Here is a 27,940-nt window from a genome sequence, read left to right as displayed (position 1 = left end):
TACACCACCTGAGCCTCACAGCCAGGAAACCATCATATAAGGGAGCGGCCTACTTCAATAAACTTCCAGAATCCCTAAAGAATGAACCACCCAAACGTTTAAAAAAAGCATTACTGCCTGGCTACAAGAGAGACCCTTTTACTCAGAAAGTGAATTTTTAAACTTGTAATTTAGATTTAAGCTATGTAATTTTTTATACAACCATGAAATCTGTACCAATGACGCATGTACTGTTCTCAACGAACATGTCAATAAAGTGTATTGTCTATTGTCTATTGTCAGTATCACACACTAGCAAAGTTTTTAAACGAGATTATTGCTTTTAACAATCTACAATGTATTTTTATATACATTTAAACAATAATAAACAAGTTTATTAACATTTAAAAGTTTTGTTTTGTTTTACTCCCTAAAAGTCTGTCACTGGTCAATGAGGCACTCAGTATGGACCGTCATAGCGGCACGGCACATGCTGTGCGCACTCGTCAACAGGTTAAAGGCAGGGTAATGTAGATAGAAGACAACATTTTTTAAAAATAATTTAATAACAATTAGATTAATATAAATACATATGCATATAAGAATATAAAAATAATAATTGGAAAATTTATATCATTAAAAAGATTCCAGATCAAAGAGTATGTAAGGCATGTAAGAGAAAGTGAGCAAGTTTGCCTTATTGATGGTGTTAGCTTTTTATCGTTTGCCGATGTTGAGTTGAAAATAAAAAATATTACAATCACTAATTTCCCAGAATTTGTTATTCTAAAAATGTTTAAAAATTAATTTACAAACTATTTAAAATATTGAATTAATTTTAATAAATTTGATTCGTAATATTTCTCTATTAGTTTTTAACAATAACTGTTACATATTATATAGTCTTAAAAAAGCTTACATACAAGAATATTATGATTTTATTTACAGTTAACACGCATTCTATGAAATTGAATACATTTCAATGTTAATTTACAAAATATTTTCTTCGTACAATCAAAGGATTTCATCTCATACCAATTTTCTTGTGCAGGTATGTAATACAGTTGTAAATGATGATACGTTGATCATTCACCAAAAGACCTGAAGGTCACATTTTTTTTTAATACATCCAATGCATCGAGAAACTGCATATTGTAGCTGTGCATATTGAAACTTGCACAGCTACTATTTATTCACTACAGTTACAATAACATAGGTAATTCATTAATGCTACGATAACAATGAATATTACAACATGCCATACTATTTCTATTTGGAATCTCTTAGACTCTAAGTCATAGTATTGTCATATCAGATGTGATGTGTCTGTAAAGTGGATTCACGTAAATGAAGCTGATAAATCACTTTGTCAAAGAAGAACGTGAAGTTTAAAACTTCTGTCCATAAATGTCGAGCATTCCTTGCTCTGTATAAGGGAAATATACAAATTGTACATTCTGAAATAACCAAAACGAAATTTCAACCTTCTAGAAGGATGATTCTGTTTCAATTGGTGGATACATTCTATCTAATGCCTTGGGCATGATCATCTACGCAAAAGAGTAACTTTAGGAGCAGGCATGAAGCCCGGTCTGTTGCTGGGTGGGAGAGGCCGAGAAGATTGCATGGTCTGGTGCGAATTTGAGGACGCTGTCGCCCTATAGCCTGACCCCCCACCTCTCCCACCCCTACCCTTGCCCCCTCCTCTCCCCCGAGAAGACTTGTATTTCTTCCTTCCATTGTTCCTGCAAAAGAAGAATGAGATTACTAAAACACATCACTCTTTATATTCTTTACAATGAAGTTTGTTCCGCATATTGAAAAACTTCCAAATATGCGGAACAAGTCATTATTGACTCAAACATATCCACATTAATTATTATTAATTTTCTAATTATTTTTCAAAGATTTTAATTTACTAAGAACTCTAAGAGTGGAGATTATGACGTATACAAAAAACAAATAGTTAAAAATGCACCTCTCAAATGTAAATGATAAAATTCTTTCTTTCATTAATTTTTTATTTTAAAAAGTCTGTTACTTATTAGACAGCTGTGTATGAGAAATAGATTAAAATATGATAAGAATGGTTTAAGAATCTTTCTCAATTCAAATAAATCCTTCCTGGGGATTGATCAGAGGTAAAGATAAATCCCAAAAAGTGTAAATAAATCATGAATCAATTTTGCTATACGCATAAAAAAGATTTTGAAAGCTGGAGAAAGAGCAAAATCTGTAGGTAAGTGATTTTAGATTTACGAATAACAGCTAAATGGTGGTTGGAATGAGAGACATAAGAAATAACAGGTTGATTAATAATGGGCCACTAAAGAATGAAAAGAAAGGGATGTTTTGGACATGTAAAAAGGAGGTTCAAATCTTATTTGTGTGACCACAAATAATAAGTATGATCGATTCTGTCTGATAACAAAATCCTTGCACAGACCATGAGGATAAGACAAAAAAAGGGAGTAGTATACTTTGGCCGTTCCTGGGACAAACGCACCCCGAGACCGGTTTCTGGGACAAACCGTGTGAGACCGAATCTGGGACAGAAAATTGTTAGAGAGCGACTAAGAGTGTGAGTACGGGTGGTCAGAACCGCGCGCCGCGCGAATCACCTCGCATGTCATCGCTGTCCCGCCACCGCGCAGACACCACGCATTTTTATTTACCACAATTTGTGAGTATGTATGTGTTTGTGATTTACTGATCAGATCTAAATAGACGATGTTGTTTACATGGTTGTTCTGGAGCAGTTGGTGTTGTTTTGGTCTACAAGTGTGATTGTGATCTGTTGAATCTTTCGTAAACCGCTCCGAAGAGGTATGTAGTGTTTTTCTTGAGGTGATTGAGATATTTTGTAGCCGTGTGGTACATTAGGGGAAAAGGAGTAGAGGATTGCTGTCTCCAAATGTTTGTGAGAGTGAACATCATGATTGACAAGACTGTTGTTGACAATATTGCAGTGTATCTCGATGACATCAACGGCTCTGAGATTCGGTGGATTCGATGCAATTACATTTTCATTTGAGTTGAAGTAAGTTGATTCTTTTTGTAAGTTTGTTGCATCCGATTTTTCTAACCTAAGAGATCATAACGGTTTTATCCAAGTAGAATTTAATTGGAGAATTAATTGATATTTTGTCACCATCTTTGAAGATCTTAAAATCGTTAGAATTTACACTAAGATTCAACGATTGTATGTAATCTCTGAAACTCTTTTCAAGTTTTTCAGATGGTCCAGTAACCGCATTGAAGTATCAGCGGTTTCGGAATGAAATGTATTTCCAAGTCCCAAAAATAGACTTTTGCATGTTGCAACAAGTTGTATATGTTGTTCTCAGAGTAAAATCCAACAAGAGCTATATAATACTCCGCGTTTGGATCCAAGTGGATGGGGTGTTCTAGATGGAGAGTCAATACAGACTCATTTCCAGTTAGTTTGAGTAATGGCATGGTTGCAGTTTTTTATATACTTATAATTCTATACAAGTTTTAGATGAAGTTACTACCATCATGGAAGTCTTCAAAACCTCTTTCCATATATTTTTTATTTCGTTGTTGAATTTTTTTCTGCATGATGTATATCTTGCCTTCTAATTCACTCAATTGAACTTTGACAACCACACATCATATGGCTCCACTGCTTTGCTCACTTGACCAATTCTCTGGTGGTTTTTTCAGTAGGAAGCTGCCCCATATCTTTTCACCATTTACGGTACTAGTGGGGACAATCTCGATCGCATTTATTATTTTTTCCGATTTTACCAAATGCGATTTCAATAATTTCTTGACTTCGGATAAATCTTGTGAGACTTTTGATACATCACTTGCAAGCTCAATTATCTCGTTAGGAGAAGGGTCTGAATTGGGTTGAGTTGGTATTGATCCAATTTCAATTTCTTCTCCAAATCTGTTGAAAATAAAACCACGGTTTCCATGCATTTTTATTGTTCCTTATATTACGAAGGAATATGTTCCCAGTCCTCACCAGCTGAATCTCGTCGTAGAACCTCCAGGCACAAATGTCCACAGATAGGAGGATCATCAAACCCCTGAATAACGCTCTGAGTTATAAACCAACCCTTTTGGCCCCAAGTACCTGACTACTTCTATTGGAGGATTGACATCGCCATATGAATCAAAGTACAATTTCTTTTCACCACGTTTCACATAACACGTCCAGTGAGTACCACCAGATGAAAGGTCACCAAGATTTACAATACCACGTTCGATATTTGTAGGTTTGTCGGGAAGTAACTGTCGCATGAAAACACCTCTAAACTCATTAATGTTTAATATACCTGCTAATTTTTCTATTTCACCAAGAGACAGCGGGAAGATCTCTTTTTTTATTCACAGACAACAGTGCATCAAGCTTCCGACCAATACGTTCGTTTCAACCCTCTACCGTAGGGTCTTTTTTCAATAATGGTGTCCAACTCCTCATCGACTAAACTCTTTAACCAAGGTATAAATTTTTCTCTCAGTAAAGGAGCCAACTTTCTTCTTATTAATGGAGAGATGAAGCGTTTTACCTCCAGGAACTGACGAATCCACCATTTCCATAATTTCCTTCAAAAAACCCTCCTTGTTTATTAGATACGAGTTGGTTGTAACTTAGAAGCAATTGTAAACCTTTTTTGTTCTTAACGGCTCTAGAAACGGCTTTGTGTTGCTCTCCAGAAAGAAGTATACGATCACTTCCGTGAGACAGCTGTTCATTAGATAATCTGATTACTGTAGGTTTTCCGTCTTTTGTACGCTGTACGAAGCTTACGTTTTTGAGCTACGGATAGCCCGAACTGTATAATTATGCTGACTTTTCCATTCTATACGCTTTCTTATATACAAAACACTTACATGAAAACAACAATTGCCGCCTACTAATGAAAAAAAAAAAAAAAAACATTTTTATTTTACTTTTTTTGTTTTTTGTTGTTTTTTTTATTTGTTTTTTACAGGAATTTGATTATGTTTCGAGTAATGTCATATGAGAAATGTGCCTCAGATACAACGACAACATATGCTGTGGTGCCGCTGCTCCCCTGTGGAGATGCAATAGCTTTTACAAAATCTAATTCAATCTGAATGTCACTTCGTGATCTGTCTGTTGTTGGTTGATGTAGATGTGTGTCAATTACAACCAAAGGTGAGTTATCAATAAATTCTTTCAGGTTTACTAACACGTTATTGTCTCCGAAGTTTATTTTTTCGGAACCCTAGGTACTGATCGTACATGATCCTGTATATACCATTAGTAATATCAAAATTCTGCAATTCCTGAGGGTACCTTTCTCCATTAATTTTCACAGACACATTTTTGATGTTGCAGCTGTCAAATCTACTAGGATCTTTTGCCTGGGTGTTTGTTCTGTTTGTTTGAAGTGCGATTATAACAAATCTAGGATTGTAACACATTTATGTAAACACTTGTAATATCGAAGCTGAACGATGAACCGAACACCCCTCTTTTGTCGATGCATTGCCATTGAAAGAAGTTGTAGACTAAAGCATCCTTGTCACTCAGATGTTTCAAACCATCAATTAACTGGATTTTGGAAGTGCTGGTATAAATTCGACTATGGGGACTCGTAACACAAACGACTCTATCACAATTTTTCCATCACCAGGATCCGTTGCTGTGGACCCTGCCCCTTTCCAGTGAAACAACGCATCATTATCTTCATTCCTAGTAAATGTGATTTCAAAACCTCCCTTGTACATCGGGTAACGTAGGTGGTCAAAGAACCCTAATCCTAAATGCCCAAGTGTGCCGAGTGCTTCAAACTTCCCACCTCCTGTAAACGATGATGAGAAACCACTACTTGAGAGTGTTTGTTTTTCAGTGTTACTGTAACTAACAATCCCCCTTTATAGTGCTGGTGATGCCGGGGAGTTCTACTGTGTCGATCAATGTATTGTGTTTCCTCAGCTCTATTCTTGAAAACAAGAAGGCCGCGAAGTTGTCTACCAGTTTGACGGTAGAGTTAGTTTGATAATCCGATCCATCAGATTTTTGCACATACTTTCCCTTGAATGTGGTACATTATGCGTGAATCATAAAATGCGTCTCCATGATCCAGTTTTGAATGTTGTATTGTTGTTGGGTGCATTGAAATTGGAACAAAACAAAAGTAATAATTTAAAACTAAATCAGTCTAAGCGTAGGCTTAGAAGGTCAAACTATAGTTTTAATTCCACTAACCGTTTTGAGGTATTGGAAGTCGAAGAGGAAAATATGGTTGCAAAAGAGAGTATACAGATTGGTATGGGGCCTGAGTCTTCCGGACGAAATACTGAAAAGAAAATATGGATTTGTGCTGACAGCCATGGCAAGGATTTGTCGTGGTATGTAAACTCGCAACAGGATAAACATAAGGCTGTTGGCTTTGTCAGACCCGGTGCTGGTTCAAAACAAGTGATAGAAATGTGTAACAATCTAGAAGAACTTCACAAGGAAGACACTCTGGTTCTCTTGTGTGGGACGGAACGATGTGGCAAAGAATGAGTCACAGGTACTCATCAATGGAGTTTCTGATATTCTCAAGAGAGTTAATGGAACCTGCAAGATAGTTTTGGTAGACTTGCCAACAAGGTATGATCTGGTGGAATGGTCATGTGTAAACATGGAAGTTAATAAAAACTAACTCAATTCTTAAGGAACTATGTAGCAAAAATCCAAATTTAGCTTTAGTAGAGGCTAGTAAGGCTGAAAGGACCTCTTCATACAAGGCATGGGATGCATTTTAATCTTAGAGGGAAAAAATGGTTGTCTAATCAAATAATTAAGGCGGGTAGAAGATTTTGAACTTAAGTTTATTCCGATGGACAATTCTAGTCCTGCTCTTAAGTCACAAAAAGACGTTGGATGTATGTCTCTGGGAAACTCTTCTTGTCCTCTAAAGATCCCCTCTTCGGTAGAACCTAAGACTACATTAAGAACTGAGCCTAATGTTATAAGAAATCTACAGCTTAACACAGGCCCTGGGTCAGGAGGCTTGGGAACAACTAGTTTCTGAGTCTAGTTTTTTTGAACAGTTTTCCTTTGTCCTTTTTATTTTTAAACATTCAGGGCGGATTGCTTGGCAAGCTAAACGCTCTTGAGTCTGTGATTATGAATAATAACTGTGACATTATTTGTTTATCCGAGCATTGGCTGAGCAGTTCTGAAATTAATGCCTGTAGCATAAAACACTTTAATTTAGTTTCAATATATCAGAGAAAAGTTAATATTGTTATACAGTTTGTATCGTACTCCTGCAAGTGATGAGTGTTTGTTTTTGGAAAAAACTTGAAAGTCTCTTGATATTTTTGACTTGATTAAGTGGGCTAATTAATAGACTGGTGTGTGTGGTGGTGACATTTAATGGCTCAGTTTGATGTAACCAAAGATGTAAGGTCTGTCAAAGAATTTCTAAATCTTTTGAGACAATTCAATATGTATTGTTCATAACTCTGAACCTACTCGTTCTAATGCGTGTTTGGATAATGTTTTTTCAAATATCCCACTTCAAAACTATTTTTCTTTTGTGGAACATTTCCCATATTCAGACCACAACGCGCTATGGTTCAGGGTCTATGTCACCAGTAATTCCTCAACTGTCCACCCAGCACCTGTAAGGAGTCAACCGGTGCAGAAGCGAGTTACTCACGGGACAAAAACCTTTCAACTAAGGAATGAACTCTCAAGGATCAACTGGAAATCATACATTATGTTTTAGTGTTTTGTGTTTTTAATGATGCTGATGCCTTTTTTAATAGGTTCTTTAGGGTATTTATGTATATCTTTGATAATATTTTTCCTCTTAAGGAATTAAGTTGTATGCCCAATAATAAAACTAAAAACAGGGGTAACTGGTTTAATGACGATTTAAAATATGTTAGATCTTTGTTAATGGTTGCTTATGACAAGTACAAAGTTTCTATGTCTATATGTGATAAAAATTGTTATGCCAGACTTAAACGGTCTTATCGAGCAGCCATTGATGAAGCAAAAATAAATTACAATGCTAATCTTATAGAAAACTCAAATAAACAAGTGTAAAGCTGCCTGGTCCATTGTTAATGATATTAACAATACAGTTAAATATAAGTCGAACTGGGACTTAAACCCTGATAGTTTTAATAATTATTTTATTGATTCCATAACTGAAATAAGGTCTAATATAAAAAAAGCCTAGCTCAGTATTGGCTACTGAAATGTGCCCAATGTTTGCAAACCCAGATAGTTTTAAGTGGAATCAAGTGTCAGTTTCTGAAATAAGGTCTGTTATAAGTCAAATGAAAAAAACAGATAGTAAAGGATTTTCTATGGCCTATCTAGCAATATGTTGAAGGAAATAGTGGATCATGTTGCAGTGAACCACTTACCATTAGTATTAATTTATGCCTTGAGCAGGGTGTATTTCCTGATAGTCTGAAAATTTCTAAAGTAATATACCGGTATTTAAAAAGGGCCTACAACAAGTCCAGCAAGTTTCCGTCCCATCTCGCTTATTCCAGTCTTTGGTAAAGTAATTGAGCACATTGTCTATAAGCAGGTAAGCCTGTACTTGGAATCGCATGGATTTTTTGTCTGATCAACAGTTTTGGCTTTAGGCAAGGTAGATCAACAATATCTGCCATTGATACTGTAGTAAGGGAGATTCTCAACGCTTTTGAGTCCAAAGAGTATGCCTGGGCCACTTTTATTGACCTAAGCCGTGCTTTGACTGTGTTGATCATAGCTTGTTGCTTGAAAAGATGGAACAGTATGGCATCAGTGGATCTGCAAAACAATTTTTTTAGATCTTATCTGTCTAGGAGGAGTCAAGCTGTTTATCTTGATGGCCGGTGGTCTTCAGCTAGGGAGCTTAGATGTGGTGTTCCACAGGGGTCTATATTGGGCCCTCTTTTGTTCTTAATAGCAATAAATGATTTACCTATTAATATTCAACAGTCTAAAAACTTGGTATGTATGCTGATGACACCAATTTTTCTTTCTTTTGATAATAACTTCATTGATTTACAATTACAAGTCAATAATACCTTAGAACTAGCTTCAAAATTGAGGTTTTTCAGCTAATAACTTACTTTTAAATAATGACAAAACTAAATCAGTTCTGTTTAGTCTTAGGCCTGTTAAAGATGATATTGAGTTTGATAATTGTGTCAAGTTTTTTAGGTGTGTACATTGATTGTAAGCTGTCATGGGCAAAACACATTGAACAAATATCAACTAGACTATCTCGTGTGATTTATCTATTAAGACGTCTTATGAGTTGTGTTCCTAAACAGTATATTGTTACTGTTTACTATGGTCTATTTCAGTCCATAATAAGCTATGGTTTGATTTTCTGGGCAATTCCAGCAACCTTAAAGATATCCCTGTGATACAGAAGAAGGCTGTTCGAATAATTACCAAGTCTCACTACCTGACTAATTGTAAACCACTTTTTATTAATTTAGGTATTTTAACTGTTTTTAATCTCAATATATTTTTATTTGTTCTTATATATTCATAAAGATATTTTATCATATAATGTAAGGAATGAAATCCATGAAAGATTTACAAGGCATGGTAATCATCTTGATGTACCCTTCACAAGATTGGAAAAAATTAGATCTAGCCATACTATAATGTGTATTAGGACTATATAATTAAGTTACCACTCTCAACCAAAGATTTATCTTTTAGTCTCTTTAAATGTAAGTTACATAGATGGCTGGCTGCTCATCCCCTTCTATAGTATCGATGATTTTTTTAAACATGCCAAATTCTGAAATTAATGTTTTGTAAGTTTGTTATATATGTAAGATTTATTTATTTTATTTATTGACTATTTATTTTAGTTTAATTATTTAGTTTAAGATTTTATTTGATATTTATCAATGTTATTTTTAATTCAAGAATTAGGTATAGGCAAAAATGATGTTTTATATTATCAATTTACACTAGTTAGTCCTACCTAAGTAGTATAAACATTAACTATGACAAGTTATGATTTGTAACATAAAATGATGACCATGTCGATTGCTATATGCCTAAAGACAATAAAGATTTTGATTTGATTTGATTTGAAGTTGAGCTCTGAAACTGGCATTGCAGTTCTATACTCACTTCTTGCTATACCGCTCGAAAATTCAATATACAGTTTCTCCATCACTGGTTTTACCACTGATCACTGTTCTATTATATCCTCTCTTATATATAGGGTAAAAAATATTTGCTTTCATTGCTTTATATATCTGATGGGTAGATACATCCTGAAGTTCTTAACCTCATACCGAGTTTACGTTTCAACCACATTCCTCCTGTTGTTGCTAGACCGACCATACGCTCATTCAAGTCAGCATCATCTGAGGTAACCCTCTTCCCAAGCTTTCTTTTGTAATATTTTTGTCCGCCTCCCACCTGTCTTCTGTGTTTTTTATGATCCCTATACCATATATCATGCTTCTTACAAGCTTCATCGAGGGGATTAATTCCCTTATCTCCCCTAGCAAGTCTCTTGTCAAGCTGGGTGCCGGGCCCACAGTAGTTGTACGTGTCAAGATTCCAGTTCTTGGGCGCATGTAACTCGAATGGTAACTTGTTAATGATGTCGTTCAAAAGCCCTTTACTTCTATAACATGTTCAGGCAAAACAGACAAACATCTGACTAGGTACTTCAACCCTTTAGGTGTAGCAATTAGGTCTTCCATTTCATCGTGAAGGAAATCAACCACAGACAGTTTTTCATTATGAAAGTTGTTGTTCCCAGCTTCTTCCTGAGCTTGAATGTAGTGTAACCTGTCAATGAGGTCTTTGAAGTTCTTTATGTACCTATATTCGACCGGACTTTCATTGTAAACCTTTAAACCCTGAACCAATTGTTGCCACTTTTCCATTCACCAACTCATCCCAAATAGGTTTTATCATATGTTTCCACTTTAGGTCCTTGACTTGATTTGGGACGACCACTTTTGGGATTGTTTTCTTTGGAAAAGCGAGTTTGTCCTCACCAATATGTCCTTGTAAGTGTTCCAGTCTTCATCGGTGTACAGATCCTTCTCTACTATATTGTTTTTCGTCAACAATCTCCAAAGACCCTCAGTCCTTTGTATTTTCTTTTGAGAGCTGACTAATATAATGTCATCATAATCAAATGTAATCGGTTCGGAACCGATCATCGGCTGCTCTAGATTTTCATCGTACCAAATACCAAACTGTTTGTCGTTGGATTTTGGAAGGTATCGGGCTCCTAGAGAACCAAGTGTTACTACTTTAGAATCCATCAACTGTTTCATCGATTGCTCTTGAGGTTGTACTTCTGGCTCATCATCGTAATCTACATCCTCAAACGTTCGACGATCTGATGCTTGAGGTTGAAATCTTACCAACTGTTTTCATACGGTTTTGACTACGTATCTTTTGTGTTTCCAATTCTCTATGTTGTTGTTCCCTAATGGCTCTGGTGATTGGTTCGTACTTTTTCTCATTTTCCACGAACATCTTCTAACTCTTTGAAATGGGTCTGAGCAAACTCACTTTGTAATTTCCGGTTTAACTCATCCAACTTTCTAGCTTTAGAAACAGTGAGAGCGGTCGATCATGTGTTATTGATATGTTACGATTGGCAGACGTCTCATTAGCATTTGATGATATAGTATTTTTGTTTGAGAAGTTTTTTAATTCATTCTGTTCAGCACATTTGAACTTTGCAGCCAAGACACTCTGAATTTTTTCAAGTCGCCTTGCTTCTTTTGCGTCTAGTTTATTCGCCATGTTGTATACTTATAGTAATAACACAGAGTTATTCTTCAAATCTTTCAAGTCACGTTTATGAACGTCAAATTACGTTTATACTTAAACGTCAAATTACGTTTATGAACGTTAAATTACGTTTATACTTAAACGTCAAATTACGTTTATACTTAAACGTCAAATTACGTTTATACTTAAACGTCAAATTACGTTTATACTTAAACGTCAAATTACGTTTTATACTTAAACGTCAAATTACGTTTATACTTAAACGTCAAATTACGTTTATACTTAAACGTCAAATTACGTTTAATGAACGTTAAATTACGTTTTATACTTAAACGTCAAATTACGTTTATGAACGTTAAATTACGTTTATACTTAAACGTCAAATTACGTTTATACTTAAACGTCAAATTACGTTTATACTGGTACGTTTTACAACGAAGTATTATTCAACACTTAGTTTTCCTTTTTAAATTGCACATATATTTCCTTTCTTGTGGTTTAGCTGTAGTATTAATAGATATGAATCCATGAGGTGTTTTCCAACACTCAAAACAGAGAGCCTCAAATTGGTTGAAAGTCATGTCAGAACCTACAAAGTCCTGGAACACTCTCTTTGACAGACACAACAGATTAACATTGTTTTTGTATGACCTGCATATCAATCCGACCATAGCTCTGACTCAGGTAGACACAAGAAATCCCTTTATGACGTCCCTCTAATGAAATAGTCTTTGATTTTTAGTTTGCTCTTCTAGGAGGCAGTCATCGAATACCACAAGAGTGAGTTTGGTTTGCAGTCATCGATAGAAATGAGATCTTGACAAGAAGAATAGAAAAACGCAATGTGTCTTCTAAGGTTTTTTTCTAATCTACTGTATTGTTTCACGCAGATCTACATATGCAGGTTGTTCTATTGAACGACTAAACACGTATAGATTCTTGAACGGAACTCCATCTTTGTTGTAAATGAAAATTCAATAACAAGTTCGTTTTACCACAACCCAGACGGTCCTACAATAAGACACCGTAACGGTCTAGGTAAAAATTGGTCTTCGAATTTCTCTTCTGCAATACACTTGAATTTCCATAGTATGTTCTCTTACATACATTTAAAATTTAACAGTTTTCGCATATTCTATGATGACCCCCATGCTAGGGTTCGGATATTGTCTTCGAGTACGAAACGCTTGTCGTCCTTTGATGAAAGTACCACTTTATGGTGTTCTACGCTGTAGAGATTGTGTGCTTGACTCCGAATTGTATTCATCGTTTTGTAGTGCTCGATGTTACTAAACAAACAGTCTTTATAGTTGCTAAAGGTAATTTCATTTTCAACTACAGCTTTTTTCACGCCCTTAGACCTCTTTAATGTAATGGGTTGTCTTCTATATTGCTCGCATACATCTTGGATCGTAGTCCTACAAATTCTCGCATGATTCGACCAATAAGTTCATCTTTCATTTTACCCCAGAACTTTTTTGTTTACGTGGGGGAGCCCATATTGGTTGGGGTTGGGGTAGTCACTTGTATCAAATAATCCAATTTATATGTTTCATGTCTTCGTAGAAGTTTTTAGTTTTGATGTCATATATCAGGGAATCGGTATCGGTGTACACCATTTTTATATTAGATCCATACTTCTCTTTCATTACATTGTAGTGGAAATCATACATCAGTGTCTTTGATATGTCTAGAATACTCATACCTACGTAAATAGGTTTATTTAACAAAAGTTTTTTGTTACTAAAATGTACAGCAACTAGGTTTTCTGTAAAGATGGTTCGAACTCTTAAAGTTCGGTTTGCTAACCCATCTTTCCACTAATTTGGACTTAGTACCCAAACGAATGTCCACACGATTTCTCATATTTTCCATAGTTTTTCCAAAAAACTGAGTTGTTCATAAGTTTGAAAAAAGTCTTTCTCAAAATCATTTTTCGCCTTTGTACGCTCCATGGTATTCAGATTAATGTACGGCTGCAACCAATTGCTTTGACTGAAACTAAGAACTCTATGAACATGTTTTTAGTTCAATACCCAGACTCAAATAAAGCTTTAAATTTTTGTAGTGTACGACATACTTTTCTTTGCTGTAGAGAGTTGTCAGAAGCTTTGCCATTTTCGATCCTGGTGGGACTCTACGTTCTGGAGCGAGAGGTAGATCAGAGTGTACGTCGTGTAGTTCTTCAGGATATTCCAAATCAACTTCTAATATGTACCTGTGGGTGAATCGTCACTAACTTTCATTACATCGATGTCTGTAACTGCTCCACTGAAAGTTTGTATATGGTAGTTTTACAGACATTGCCCACCCATACAGGTTGTTTGCATCCAAGTACATGAGGTAGTTGTTTTGGTTTCGATTTGTCGTAGTCTTTCATGTAGGGATTGTTTGCCTTCGCATATCGATGAGAACACTGTGAAATACCACCACGAATACCCTTTTCAACCATGAGTACCATATCGATGTCAGTCAATAGGGACAGTTCGACTTTTGTAATTTTTAGCATTGCGTTCCAAGCCAACCCAGGTGCTGTGAAATACCATGGCAGGATCTAATTTGTATGTATTGAGACATACATCCCTGAAGTTTCCCATAACATCTGCAAGCAGCAAGACATCGTTTCGTTATATAGCATTGTATATTCTTTCATGTTTCTGAATGTTAAAGGCGGTCCATACATCGCACGCATGTTTGTAATCTTCATTTGTTATGTGTTGTTTATTCAGTTCTATTGTAAAATTCTTCTTGACTTACGTAGTGATGTTTCACTATATTTTTTCTATACTGTCCATGTAGTCGTAAGGGTACACTCCTTTTCGTAGCAATAAATTGAGGTCCTTACCATTGTAATATGTTGAGATGTGTTTGAATTGAGATCTTGTCAGATTCTTTACCAACCTATCGAGACTTTGTGACATGAACTTGAATGAATTGATGAATCGTAGTTCAATTCCACCTTCCACACTGACCGTAAAGGAAATGTACCGCTCCTCGTTGTTGGGTATCAATGATATGCGATTTTCGAACTTACCAAACTCTTTAATGAATAGGTGAGTGTCGTAACCTGCTAAATTATGAATGAAAACAGGAATGAACCTAGGTTTTTTGAAATTGATGTTACACTTGTTGTGAGCTGCTCCTCTAAACAAACCCGTCAAATGGTTATGGTCTCTAACACGATCATCACCAAGAAAATTTCCACAGATATGACACGTAGTAGTAGATTCAAACATTTCCTGTTGCTCTTTTGTCATCAACTGCATGGGGACTATTGCTTCACTCTTGTAAAGTTCATTAATCCTTATCGACTCCTCAATCAATGATTTTTACAAATACATGTGCAGCATCGTCTCCAAAGTATTTAATCGGTGGTTTGGAAAAGCCGTCCTCTGACACCCCATACATACAGAAGGAAATGGCATTATGTTTCTGATATTTGATAGTGAACGACTGATGATTACCATTACAATCCACTTTACACGGTTGACATGTTGAAATAGGTGCTAGACAGCATTCAAAGTCTGCGTAATACACAAAGGGCACTCTCATTGAGCAATTGAAATCTTTAAATCTAATTACAGTTCCTGGCTCTGGTAGTTCCAATTTCACAGCATTCGTGTGTGTTACAGTCTTCTCTATGCTTGATGAGTAAATCCTCTCTCGTAAAGTGTTGCAAAACACCTATTGCATATCCACATCTTATGTCCATTTCGTGAGATCTGTGAACTAACCAACGGTACATATCTTTGATCCAGCAGTAGTGAGTGTGTTTGTTTTTTTCTCTGATAAACAGTAGATTAACATGTTTTTCCATCTCGTTATCAGTTATTCTCAGCGGGAATATATCGAACTTGTCATCATAAGCATAGACATTAACAGAAATTCCACTACGTCTTTCAAACTTTGCTATATCATCAAGTTTCATGGGGCATTCGCAAGTTGCTAGTGCATGAAGCAGCTCTCGTTTGAAAGGTTCGTAATTGCTGATTCTTTCTGGATGAACCTTAACTGGATGTAAAGCTGCCAGAATAGACCACATAAAACATTTCTGATCTTCGTTTTTTTACATTAATAACAGCCTTTTTGGATTGAATCTGTTTTGGTAGAACCACATAGCTGGATCCATGAAAAGGGAACGTATCGGTTGACTCTGATCTCCAAGTCTTTCACACTTTTTAGTGACCATTGAGAACCGTTTGCCTCAAACTCCTCCATCTCAACCAACATCTTAAGTTTTTGCTGAGTTATAATAGTCAGACAGAGACGTTGTCGAGTAAAGAATTTCATTTTTCGTTTTTAAAGTTCATGACTTGAGTCACCTCCACATCGTTTATTATTTTCTTGAATTCAGCATGATAAACCATGTTTACCTTAAGATTTTTTTCTTTTACAGCTTCCTGAAGTTTTTCACAACGAGTGGTTTGCATATCTCAAGAAACATTTTTGGATCTTTGATCCCACGTTTGTTCATAATCACATACGTTTTCAATCTTCCGTGAATGCCGACTGGACTTCTGATATTTCATCAAGTATTGTCTGCGACTCCTCTGGAGTACGTACCGGAACCAGATGAGGTGTTGAAGGTGATTCTGTTTCAGACAGAAGCTGTCTCTCTTCCATGGTAGGGCTAATCGAATTCTCACTATTAATTGTACACAAGTCGGTGTCTCACTAATAATCTTTTTCACGGCCTGTAGGAATCTTTTGTGGTCTAGTCGGTTTTCGGATCATCGCTTCAAGAGCTATATCGTTTGTATTGACCTTCGGTACTTGTTTGACTTCCCTTGGTCGTTTTGGGTATTTCTTTACCAGCATGTTGATGTCTGGAGTGGGTGCCGGCAGTCTTGGTGTCAGTCTCGTAATGGGTAATATTTCACTCCTGTATCGAGGACCTTCATGAAGTGCTGACAAACGGATATGACGTTTCGATTGTTTGTGATGGTTCCAGTTGGATGACTCTATTGGTGTTTCACAAATCCAACACATTTTACTTTTAGGAGCTGGTTTGATTTCCATCTTTTTTCAGACGTTTCGTTATATGTCATACCATGCTGGTTTTTGGCACATTTCTGAGATTTTTGGTGCCGAGCCATGTTGGAAACCGTTATTTCCTTACTGCATTTTGGACATGGTTTCTTCTGGGGTTTTATTTGAGCACGTACATCGGTCGGACTAAGCACGTTGTATGTTGGACTCTCTGGGATATGTAGTGGTGAATGGTATACAGGACTATATGGTATATGCAGTGAATAGTCCTGACTTATCCGGAACTTCAAATGGTGGTGGACCAAGTATTGATATAATTTTTCGATGAATCGGGGTGTATCCTTTTTACTGGTGGTTCAAACTTTGGAGCGTCAGCTGTAGATGGACCAATTATAGCTCTAATTTTGGAATAGAAATCTGGAGTGTCTAACATAGACAAATCAAAATCAGCAATCGCGTCTTGTTCTTCAGGTCTGAGATTTGAATAGGACTCTGGCAATAATAGACATATCAAAATCAGCAATCACGTCTTGTTCTTCAGGTCTGAGATTTGAATAGGACTCTGGCAACATAGACATATCAAAATCAGCAATCACGTTCTGGAATTGATTGTCACTCACAGCATCAGCGTAGTTTTCCAACATAGACATATCAAAATCCGGAGTTTGTCTATCTAACGTGGACATGCATATCTTTGTTTTTTTATGGCGGGACATGGAGGAGTTCCTGACTTCAACACCACACCTTGAACATACTTGCTTCATCGAAGGAGGTTTTTCATTGAATCCGTTGGAAGAAGCATAAGCTGGTGGATTTGACGCTGACATACACTTCTTTGTTTTTTTGGTGGCGGGATAGGTTAGATGCAGTAACCTCAGCTCCACAATTCGGACATTTCTTGACTGATGATCTTCGAAAGACCGTCCGTAGCATTGAGAAATGCTGTTTGCTTGCTAGCAGGAGAAAACGCCATTATTACAGAGCTGGCTACTCTCTTACTGTATGGGCGATTGACGATGGAAAAGGATGAGGTATGGATGCACTTCTTTGTTTTTTGTGGCGGGATAGGTTAGATGCAGTAACCTCTGCTCCACAATTCGAACATTTCTTGACTGATGATCTTCGAAGACCATCCGTAGCATTGAGAAATGCTGTTTGCTTGCTAGCAGGAGAAGACACCATTATTATAGAGCTGGTTACTCTCTTATTGTATGGGCGATTGACGATGGAAAAGGATGAGGTATGGATGGATGAGAATAGGAAGAGGAGTAGGAAGAGGGTGGGATGAGTGGAAGGAGGGATGATAGCATTACTAATACATTTGACTCTGAAAGGAAGAGGAGTAGGAAGAAGGTGGGTGAGTGGGATGAGTAAGGGTGCGGAGTTCTCGCGCGGCGCGGCGGTGACTGGACAGTGACGAGGCGCGTACCGATTGTTTGTATACTTATAAGAAACAACACGCGGTGTCTCACACCGGCGCGGTGGTGGTGACGGTTCAGCAGTCGCGCGGCGCGGTGATGACGAGGCGCGTGCCGATTGCTTGTATACTTACAGTAACAACGCGTGGTGTCTGCGCGGTGGCGGTGACGGGACAGCGATGACATGCGTGGGTGATTCGCGCGACGCGGTTCTGACTACCCATACTCACACTCTTAGTCGCTCTCTAACAATTCTGTCCCAGATTCGGTTCTCACACGGTTTGTCCCAGAAACCGGTCTCAGGTGCTTTGTCCCAGGAACGGCCCAAAGTATACTACTAAAGGGTCTACCTAAAAAAGAGTCTTTTATAGTACTGAAATAGAAAATACAACACAATACATACCTGAACTTGGCCACATAGGGTGCCACGTATGAACCAGCAGGAGTTTCCTTTGCATTTCCACTTTTCCTCTTCTTTTTCGCTCCCCCGTTGCTTCTGGAGGAGGGTGACAGAGACCTCTTTTTTCTTTGTTATGTCAGTAAAATCTGAAATAAAACCAACGTCAAAAATCCTGATGTCATCTATGTACACAAGTTTGAACAGGCTCCTGCACTATACTTAAAATCAGGAGACTTTACTTAACCCAGTAACGGTTTTGTTTTTGTAACAGTAAATGCAGCTACTTATTGCAATGCTCTGACTTAACTACGACTTTCTATACAGAATAAGCGATATGGCCGGTACCTAAAGGAGTTGCTTGGTGGTAAATGCTTCAACATTGATGACGAGGTGAAAGAAACAATTAAAGATTGGTTAACCTCACAGGTGGCAGACTTCTATGACATTGACATTCAAAAGCTCATAGAACATTATAACAAATGCTTAAACAAAATGGAAACAAGTTTTTTTAACTGTTATTTAGTTTTTATAAGTCATTAGACCTTACTTTCTGGATGATCCTCGTATTATCCAATTTTGGTCACATTCAAACGGTCCTGCAAAGAGGAAAAATCAAACTTCTCCTAGTATTGGGAATTGTTGAATTTATTTTGATTTGACCTTCCTCTAATGTTTACGTGTCAGTTGCGGCTATAGCAGCTGCTCGGCACATCAGCTATCGCACAATCTTGATTTTCTTATTTTTGTACGAGTGATTATTTTGGAAGTATTTCAATAACACCCAGCAGGGATCACTTCTGGCTGGTTTATACCTACCAGTTGAACCCACCACTGGCCACAGCAAAAACCGATGTGCCACTTCAATCTGGGCAACCTTATGGATGTCCAGTAGCGGCACATCACTAACCGCAAATGTTGAGATTCTGGGATTCATGGGCAATTCGATAGGTCTAGCCTACTGTGGAGGATGGCTGTTGGAGTTGGTGGGGTTTGTTCCCTTACCTCAGAGGCTCTTGTTAACCTCAACAAGGGTGTGCCACCCCCTGCCTACTTTGACTGGAGAGGCTGGTTCACAGCTGGCCTCCCTTCTTCCGGGATGACTTTGAGATGTAGTGCCCTAATTCTTCCTCATGGATCTCGATAGGAGGCGAGGGGCCCCTACTCCCTAACCTTACCCATCCTGAATATCCTATCACTCCGGAAGCAGCGCAAAGGTCCTTACAGGACTAAGTGCAATTTATAAGCTTCTTGTCCTAAGAAAAAAAAAAAAAAAAAAAAAAAAAAGTATTTCAATAAATTATTCCTAGAACATTAGTTTATAATTTATAAAACATATTTACCCTACATGAGTAATATAGAAATCAACAGTGAACACTCTAAAATGCAAACCCAGAGTAAATTTGCAATAAACCATAAAGTTGCATAAAATAATTATAAAAATTAATTTTTCATATAAATTATATTATATGCTGATTTAAGCATATAATTCTGGATAAAAAATTTGATTTGATTTTACATACTAGTATTTGGTATGAAATGTAATTTACAAATAAAAATGTTTTAAGCCTTTTTTCTATATATTTGTTTTACATAAGTCTTATCACATTTTTAAACCATATAAACTATATATTTCTGAAATTAACATAACATTTGAAAATAATGTATATACATGTTACATTTTTTTCTTTATACACTACAAGTTAGATATAAAACATAAAGTCGGGATAGTATTTATTACAGTTTTATATACTTTTTGAAGCATTATAAAATAGCCATGCAGTTTATGTAAAAATGAATTAGGAAATAATTTTCTGAGTTCTTTCATGAGTTAAATGGCGTATAACTTGTTATTTTTTGAGCACTTGTTGTGATTAAAGTAAGAGATACATGAATACATGAACAGTTGACCTAAAATACTGTGCCACTATGGTTACTTTACATACCAACTTCTAGGGCAAAGAATGTACTTGTTTTTCACGTTACAAAATTTGACTTCTTGATACCAGGTATTCTTAAACATTGTTTTTATAGGGATTTCAAAGAATCACTAAGTGTGTTACATTAAATATTAAATAAATCTTATATGTCAATTGCAACAGGCCGATTTTGTAAACAAAGTCTACCTAGAAGAAATTATGCAAATCCTCTGAAATCTTGCAAGTGGTGTAACACGTTTAACTTTTTTATCAGCAGATGGAGAGTTAATTTTCACAGCCTATTCCTCGCCGTCTTGTGATTTTCACAGTTGTATTTCTCTTTGCTCGGATGGTCACTGATAACAGGTTATAAAAATCTCCCATACATTTATTGCTATTGTGAGGGACCATTTTTGTAAAATTATTTAAGTGGAAAAAGTAATTTTGAGCTGATAACATCTAGTAGTGAAATTGGTAGGGTGAGAAACTTCAGACAAATAAATATCACTGACTGGCATTAAAAGATGAAATACGAGAGTGGGAACTAAATAAATGTGTTCCAATCCAATTAAAATGTTATGATATTAAACTAAAGTACTTAAACTATTCAGTGAGACTTTGTTCTGTACTCTACTCACTCAGCTTGCTCTTCTCCTCAGCGTATCTGCAGGTGATCTTGAGCAGGTCTCTACCGTACTTCTCGTAGTTGGCCTGAGTCACTCCCGTGATGGTTAGCATTTCCTCCCGGGACTCCGGGAGAGTCAGGGACATGCCCTTCAGTGCCTGAAGACGTCAACAAAATTTTAAGGAAACATCCTTACATTAATGTAAACAATCACTGATTTTTTCCCCATTTATTAGACTTTTAATGACAAAGAAAATAAATAACTAAAGTGAGCTTTTGATTAAATATTGTGTAAAAGCCAATACAATGAAAATTAACACCAGCACTGGAAAGAGGACAAATATAGAAGTTTCACTGGATCAACTGTTTATAAGCCGGTATTACCTTGGAAATCTAGTAGTTCACACTTTCAAATGAGCATGTGTAAATTAACATGCCCAAGATAACTTTAAGAGCTCAATAATGTGACCAATACCAAATTTTTTTATCTAGCCAGTCACGAATAAAGGTTAACATAATAGTTTAATAAGAACATTTTATTCGTATAATTATAAAGTTATATAATCATTAAGAGTACATTTGTACCTATCTTAAGTAAACATTTGGTCTTAATTGGATCACAAGTTTCCAAGTTATTGATTTTTAAAGTTGTAGTTTGCTTGAAAAGTGCTAAAGACTGGTACCTTTTTCGTGTTATTGAAATAAAAACTGGAAGTTATTATTTGTAAATTATTTTATTTATATATCTAAACGTAGAAATAAACAAGCTAAATTTTAATGTAACTCCTGTTATTGTAGTTCTGCTAGTCAGTTTGTGGTTAGCTTTCAAACTCGTGTATCTATACGTTTTTATCCGAGAGTAGTTACTTGCCTCAGCTACAAAACTGGATTGTATTATGCAAGAACACACAAAAAAGCAGAACCAGATCCTGATTTCAATTTATTAAAAGTGGAACAATAACAAACAATAATTGATATGCAACAATAACTAAAAAAAGGAGTTGATGGGGTATAATTGTTGCTGGGTACACAAGTTTTTGGATGATGTGTAAAATGTGAGCGGCTAACACATATTTTTACAATAAAAATGATTCTGAAGCACATATTGCGAAGTTGTGGATTTTCCATGTTTACAGCGATAATTGCGTAGATGTGGATTTGATACAATTGCCAGTATCTAGGTTAGTTCAGAACAGATTGGTAGAAACGGTGGGCAAACTGACCTGAATATTCATGATGGTGTTGGTATTGACCTCATTGATCTCTGCGATTGCTGTGACAACATCCATCAGCTCACTGAAGCAGCGTTCGTAGATAGCGTCCAACTCAGGACACCTCGACTCCTCTCCATTCTTTGCAGCTGGAGAGTTGACGGCTGACTTCTTGGCCTTCACTTCTCGCATTGAGAACACAACCTGAAATAAAAAAATATCTTAATTAGAAGTACAGGAATAAAATAATAAATGGATGATGAAGTTAATAAATTTCTGAATAGTTCAACAGGATAGTTTACACTATCCTCTAAATGTGTAAAACTAACAATCTCCTCTCCTGTACATGTTTGATTAATCCACTGTTGGCTAAATCACGAAATTACTATGATTTTTTAAGGACAGATAGAAACTTTAACTGATCACAAATAAAACCTCTGATTTTTTTTTCATCCATTAACCGTTTCCCATACAAGAGGCCCGAATCGACTCGCAGGCTAAATAGCCCCTCCCGTATAATTAGTCAGAATCAGCCCATCATTCATAACTACGCAATATGTTAGTTCCTTGACAAATGCTGCGCTCTAGATGTGATACTGGGAACTATTTTGACTAGTTGATACTTGCAGATTATTCCCCTTTCCTTTTTTTATTTTTCTCTTGATCGTTTATGTTTCAGCACGATTGTGGTTGTTTGCTGTTACATTTTAGTATCGTTGCAAACATGGCGAGTTCAAATTGTAACAACAGTTGCAGCGAAATAGATTGTGAATTAGACATCTTCGACATAAGTGAATGTGATAAGTATGCTGTTCAAAAATTATTTTACTTAGTATTTTTGCAACTTAGACATTAAAAATAAAAACAATTACTTCAAAAATAAAGACAAAAAACTAAAAGTATTTTATTTATCACCTTAAAAAATACCTTTAAAACACATTTTGGTAGCTTTAGTCAGTGATAGTTTTGAAGGCACGTTTCTACGCTTTAAAAACGGTACTAAAAATAATAATTTAAGGTTAAGGAAGATTTAACCATTACGTTTTTTGCTTGAGCAGCTGGATAAATAGGTCTTGCTACGGGTGCATCGCCACTACTTAATGCATACAGGAGAGAGTTAAAAGACATTTCGAGAAACATTTAGACCTTGAAGGCAGTCAACTTGTGTAATAGTTATACATTTAAAACAAACACTCCAATAATATACTTTTTTTATTTCTGTGAGGCCTTTTGTGCTCAAGGAGCACATCATCAAACCCACATAACTGAATATAAGTGGTTACAATAATAATATAAACAATCTTTTACTTAAATAAAAACACATGTCATTAAAAATACAAGAAGACACAGTATCTCTATCACAGTACAGTATGTCTATGTATATATAAAGAAATAAAGTTGATATTACTTAGATCAAATAAAGTAATGGTGAATTTTGAAAAGGCTCAGTTTCGTTATTTACTAGATTATTTCAGTTCTTCTTTATAAACATTGTTTCACATGCATCAAGGAATTTTTTATTTTGGACTTCTTTTAATAATTTTGCATTTGAAAAAGAGTATCAAGTCCAAAGTGCATGTTTTTCCACGGCCGATCTTTCTTCTTGTTGGTAATTTAAACATGTTCTATGTTCCTTAGCTAACTTTTTTAAACTTTTTTTTGTTTGGAACAACACATGTTTTTATTTAGTACAAAATTGTTTATATTATTACTGTAACTACTTTTATTCATTTATGTGGGTCTGATGATGTGCTCCTTGAGCACAAAAGGCCTCACAGAAATAAAAAAAGTATATTATTGGAGTGTTAGTTTTAAATTTTTAAGTAATTCCAATAAGAACAGTGCTTCTGGAATGTATTGTGTCACAGTAACGCACCCTGCTCCCTCCGTGCAGCAACTCCCTGGCCCGAGGTCCCATGCGGATATAGGAGTGTGTGTTGTCGTTGCTGGTGACCAGATACTCGGCCAGGTAGTCTTCCATCACCAGCTTGTTGATGAGCCGACAGACGTCTACCTTGTCCCATCCCGTTAGCTGGCCGAACGATCTCAAAGTGTCATGACCTAAATCCATCAGATGATTTTTATTGACATCGTTAATGTGTTATAAGAGACAGTGAAATATTTAATCCTTTCTGTAAGTTTGTGACATTTCAGCTGTTTATTATCAGTTTCAAAACAACATACATAGGAAAAAAATTTTTTTTAGGGAATTTAATTGTTTTTTTTTAATACCTATAATTATATTTACAATGGACTGAAGTAATTGTGTTTTCAAAGTATGTGGAAAGAGATAGCTAGACAATATATACTTCACATGATTTTATCTGTGCAGAAGGACAAGAATTATTAATCTTTGGTACGTTTCCTTCTTACAAACATTATATAATATAGTGGATTTCCCATATAACACACTCCAATAATTAATTTTCTGATATAATAATTTGAAAAAATCTTTTAAAAAATACGTAACATTTAATGTGAAAATATCTCTGACATACAAGTTCCTCAGAACATAATGAATTTTAATATGAAAAATTATAAGGAAATTAACTGTAGTGGGAGAATATTCAAAACTGTAACACTATAACAGCCAAAGCTAGTTCAACTGGTCAAAAGTGATTTTTAAACAGATTGAGCAAGAATTATAAAAAAGCAAAAGATAATGTTCCTCACCATTGTCTAAAACCTTGCGGCACTTGCTCCCCTTCCATATGTCAGCCAGATGGTTGATCGTGAAGTTGTTGTACTGTCGCTGTGTGCAGATCTGTTGCACCGTCTCCACTAGCGCCTGACATTGCTCTGTTACGTCCTCCACCTTGTAGCTCTCCTGCAAGTTACAACATGTTACTATATTGCCGCTGTGTGCAGATCTGTTGCACCGTCTCCACTAGCACCTGACATTGCTCTGTTACGTCCTCCACCTTGTAGCTCTCCTGCAAGTTACAACACGTTACTGTATTGACGCTATGTGCAGATCTGTTGTAACCGTCTCCAACTAGCACCTGACATTGCTCTGTTACGTCCTCCACCTTGTAGCTCTCTTGCAAGTTACAACACGTTACTGTATTGACGCTATGTGCAGATCTGTTGTACCGTCTCCACTAGCACCTGACATTGCTCTGTTACGTCCTCCACCTTGTAGCTCTCCTGCAAGTTACAACATGTTACTATTCTCTTGTTTTGTGAATAATCTGAATTATTCATTTCACAATGTAATTTAATTGATTTTTTACATGGTATAATAATATACAAAATATGTTAAATATTACGTTTCACTTCAAATTTCAATAAAATTTGTATGTCACTAAATATAACTTATAGTAGATGGATATATTCTAATGATAGACTTTGACCGAGATGCCAAATACGATTCTATCCTAAATTATACATTGTGTGTCTTGGAGAGTTTTTAGTTCACAAAAAGCCTTTAGAATGTCAGGCGAACACTCCATGCTAATCATGGTTGACTAGGAAGTATTTTTAAACAACCTAAATTCTGTAGCGGGGGGGGGGGGAGGAAGGCGCCCTTTGTCTAGCTCCAGATCATGTTTTGCAGTCCTACAGAGCCATAACCAAATATATCCCTTGTCTGCATAGATGATAAGATAAGTTGATAGACCTTATCTAAGAAACCTTAAATAAGAAAATACTCTAATAATTATTAGTTTCTGTAATTTATAAGTTTTATAAGGTTGTGACATGTATTTGAATTTAAAACCATATGGTAAATAGTTATTTTTAGATTTTTATCAATAAATCTATTAAATTTTAACTAAAATGCTCTGTTATATATTTTTTTGTGTTTACTTCTTATAGTATATTTATAATAAAAATTAGCTTTCAACTTTAAAAAAATATTTTATAAATGTCTTGACATTAAAGGAAGATTTTGGAATTCATCAGCAGCATGCAAAGGGTCAATATTTCTTGTATAAAAGAAATAATTTTAAGGGTTAGAAACATGACTGCAATTAACCTTCTAATGTTAAGTACCAAAAAAATCATTAAGCATCAAACCAAGATACACTTTCTTTCTTGTAAACAAGATAATACTTCTTTTATCAAAAATATTTTACAAATGATACTAATCTGATTGAAAAAATTGTGCTCAAAATTTGTAACGATTCAACTACAAAATTACATGAGTAGAACAAATAGGGAAAAAATCAATAACCTTAATGAATTGAGCTGTTGTAAACATTAGAGATTTATATATTAGCATGTGAAATTAACATAGTCATTACTAACAGATCAAATTGCTACCTGACATGTGCCACTAATGAAGGCAGGGAGGGTGTGGGTATGCAAAGGCATCAGCCACCACCTGTACGCCCTCACACTTTGATAGATTGTACACACAGTTCAGCTACGCGTACCTGACTGAGACAGTTGTCACAAGCGACAGCCGGGTTGTTGGGACAACGTTGTCTGTAGTTCTCGCCAAAGTACTGCAGCTGGATGGCACGTCTGCAGTCCGATCTGTTCTCGCAGTAGTTCACCATCCTCCGCAGGTTCTGGGGTGGGGGGGGGGGGGGGTGGGGGGGGGGGGGGGTGGGGGGGGGGGGGGGTGGGGGGGGGGGGGGGTGGGGGGGGGGGGGGGTGGGGGGGGGGGGGGGAATTTAAAATGTTGGATCAAAATTCAATCTTGGCTCCAACAGTTTTTGCTTACAGCCAAAGCGGAACTATTTTCAAGATTATTGTGTGTTCTATGCAGTTTGAACCGTAAATCGGTGATAACTTAAAATAAGTTACTCAACAGTTCTGTACAGGACTCACAAAAATTGTCAATGTTGCAGGTTTGTAACAAGTTTTTGGAACCGGCCGAACCTTGGCGTAACAGGTGTGTTGGGGAAGGGAAAAAAACACCTTGACAGAAATCGCAGAGCTCGATAAAAAGCAAGTACGCACGCAAGGTCTGGCATCATATATGGATTTTCTCGGCAAGGTAGATATGATTGGTTTACTAACTGCACTTTTGTGTACAGCAGTAATTTACTGATTCTAATCATTATTTAAATTTCTAAATACTTGTGGACAGGGAAAAATATCTGGTTCTATTTAATGGCTGCAGTGTTAGCAAAGCCTATCATTCGGTGGTGGCCTGGTAAAATTTCATTTCTGTCTACGTCTATCTAAAAGGGTGGTAACCAGTTGACATCATTTCAGATGGAAATCTAATCAAAACAAACCATCCAATAGATGAAAAATGTCATCGACAGTCGATTTCAAGAGAGTTGACCACGCTTCAAAAATAGAAAACAAAAAAGGGGGGGTTTATGACCATCAATTTATATATATTATAAATAATTGCCAAAATAATCAATATCGGGAATATTTTCTCAAGACTTAAAAAACTACTCTAACTGATGACCACCGGACATTGAATAGTGAAAAATTAACGCTTGGAACTAATTTATATATAAAAAATAACAAAAATTGTAAAAATAGGCACACTCAAAAATAACTTTTTTTGTGTAATACAAAAAGTGTATATTTATATACTCCATAAAATTTGGTCTATTAGTAATATAAACAGCATTGAAAAAACAAGTCAAGCACAATTTTAGGCGCAGAACTTAAAAAATAAGGCCTATCCAAAGGCGGGTTAAAAATAAACTATAAAATCTTTTATTGTTCTATGCAATGAAACCAAAACATCGTC

The 27,940-nt window shown here is 36.1% G+C and overlaps 1 protein-coding gene across 1 annotated transcript; it reads right to left on the bottom strand.

Moving 5' to 3' along the window:
- Nucleotides 1-526: 526 nt before the first annotated feature.
- On the bottom strand, nucleotides 527-26,796 carry LOC124353542 (Bloom syndrome protein homolog). The gene is made up of 7 exons (XM_046803428.1): nucleotides 26,655-26,796; nucleotides 24,952-25,105; nucleotides 24,155-24,339; nucleotides 22,291-22,482; nucleotides 21,081-21,225; nucleotides 18,530-18,672; nucleotides 527-1,724 (listed from the first exon to the last, which is right to left on the bottom strand). Exons 1-7 carry the CDS (start codon nucleotides 26,778-26,780, stop codon nucleotides 1,668-1,670), a joined length of 1,002 nt encoding a protein of 333 aa, XP_046659384.1. The 5' UTR covers nucleotides 26,781-26,796; the 3' UTR covers nucleotides 527-1,667.
- Between the last annotated feature and the right edge of the window lie 1,144 nt (nucleotides 26,797-27,940).

This window comes from Homalodisca vitripennis, chromosome 2, assembly GCF_021130785.1.
Source record: "Homalodisca vitripennis isolate AUS2020 chromosome 2, UT_GWSS_2.1, whole genome shotgun sequence".
Classification (NCBI taxonomy): domain Eukaryota; kingdom Metazoa; phylum Arthropoda; class Insecta; order Hemiptera; family Cicadellidae; genus Homalodisca; species Homalodisca vitripennis.
Note: the sequence above shows the minus strand (reverse complement) of the source record. Positions and strands in the feature narration are given on the sequence as shown.

Coding starts and splice junctions, on each gene's coding strand:
- LOC124353542 (XM_046803428.1), bottom strand. CDS start 26,780: ATGGTGAACTACTGCGAGAACAGATCGGACTGCAGACGTGCCATCCAG. Junction 21,226..22,290: donor ACACCATCATGAATATTCAG/GTCAGTTTGCCC, acceptor TGACGTCTTCAG/GCACTGAAGGGCATGTCCCT. Junction 1,725..18,529: donor CCCTATGTGGCCAAGTTCAG/GTATGTATTGTG, acceptor CTTCTTTTGCAG/GAACAATGGAAGGAAGAAAT.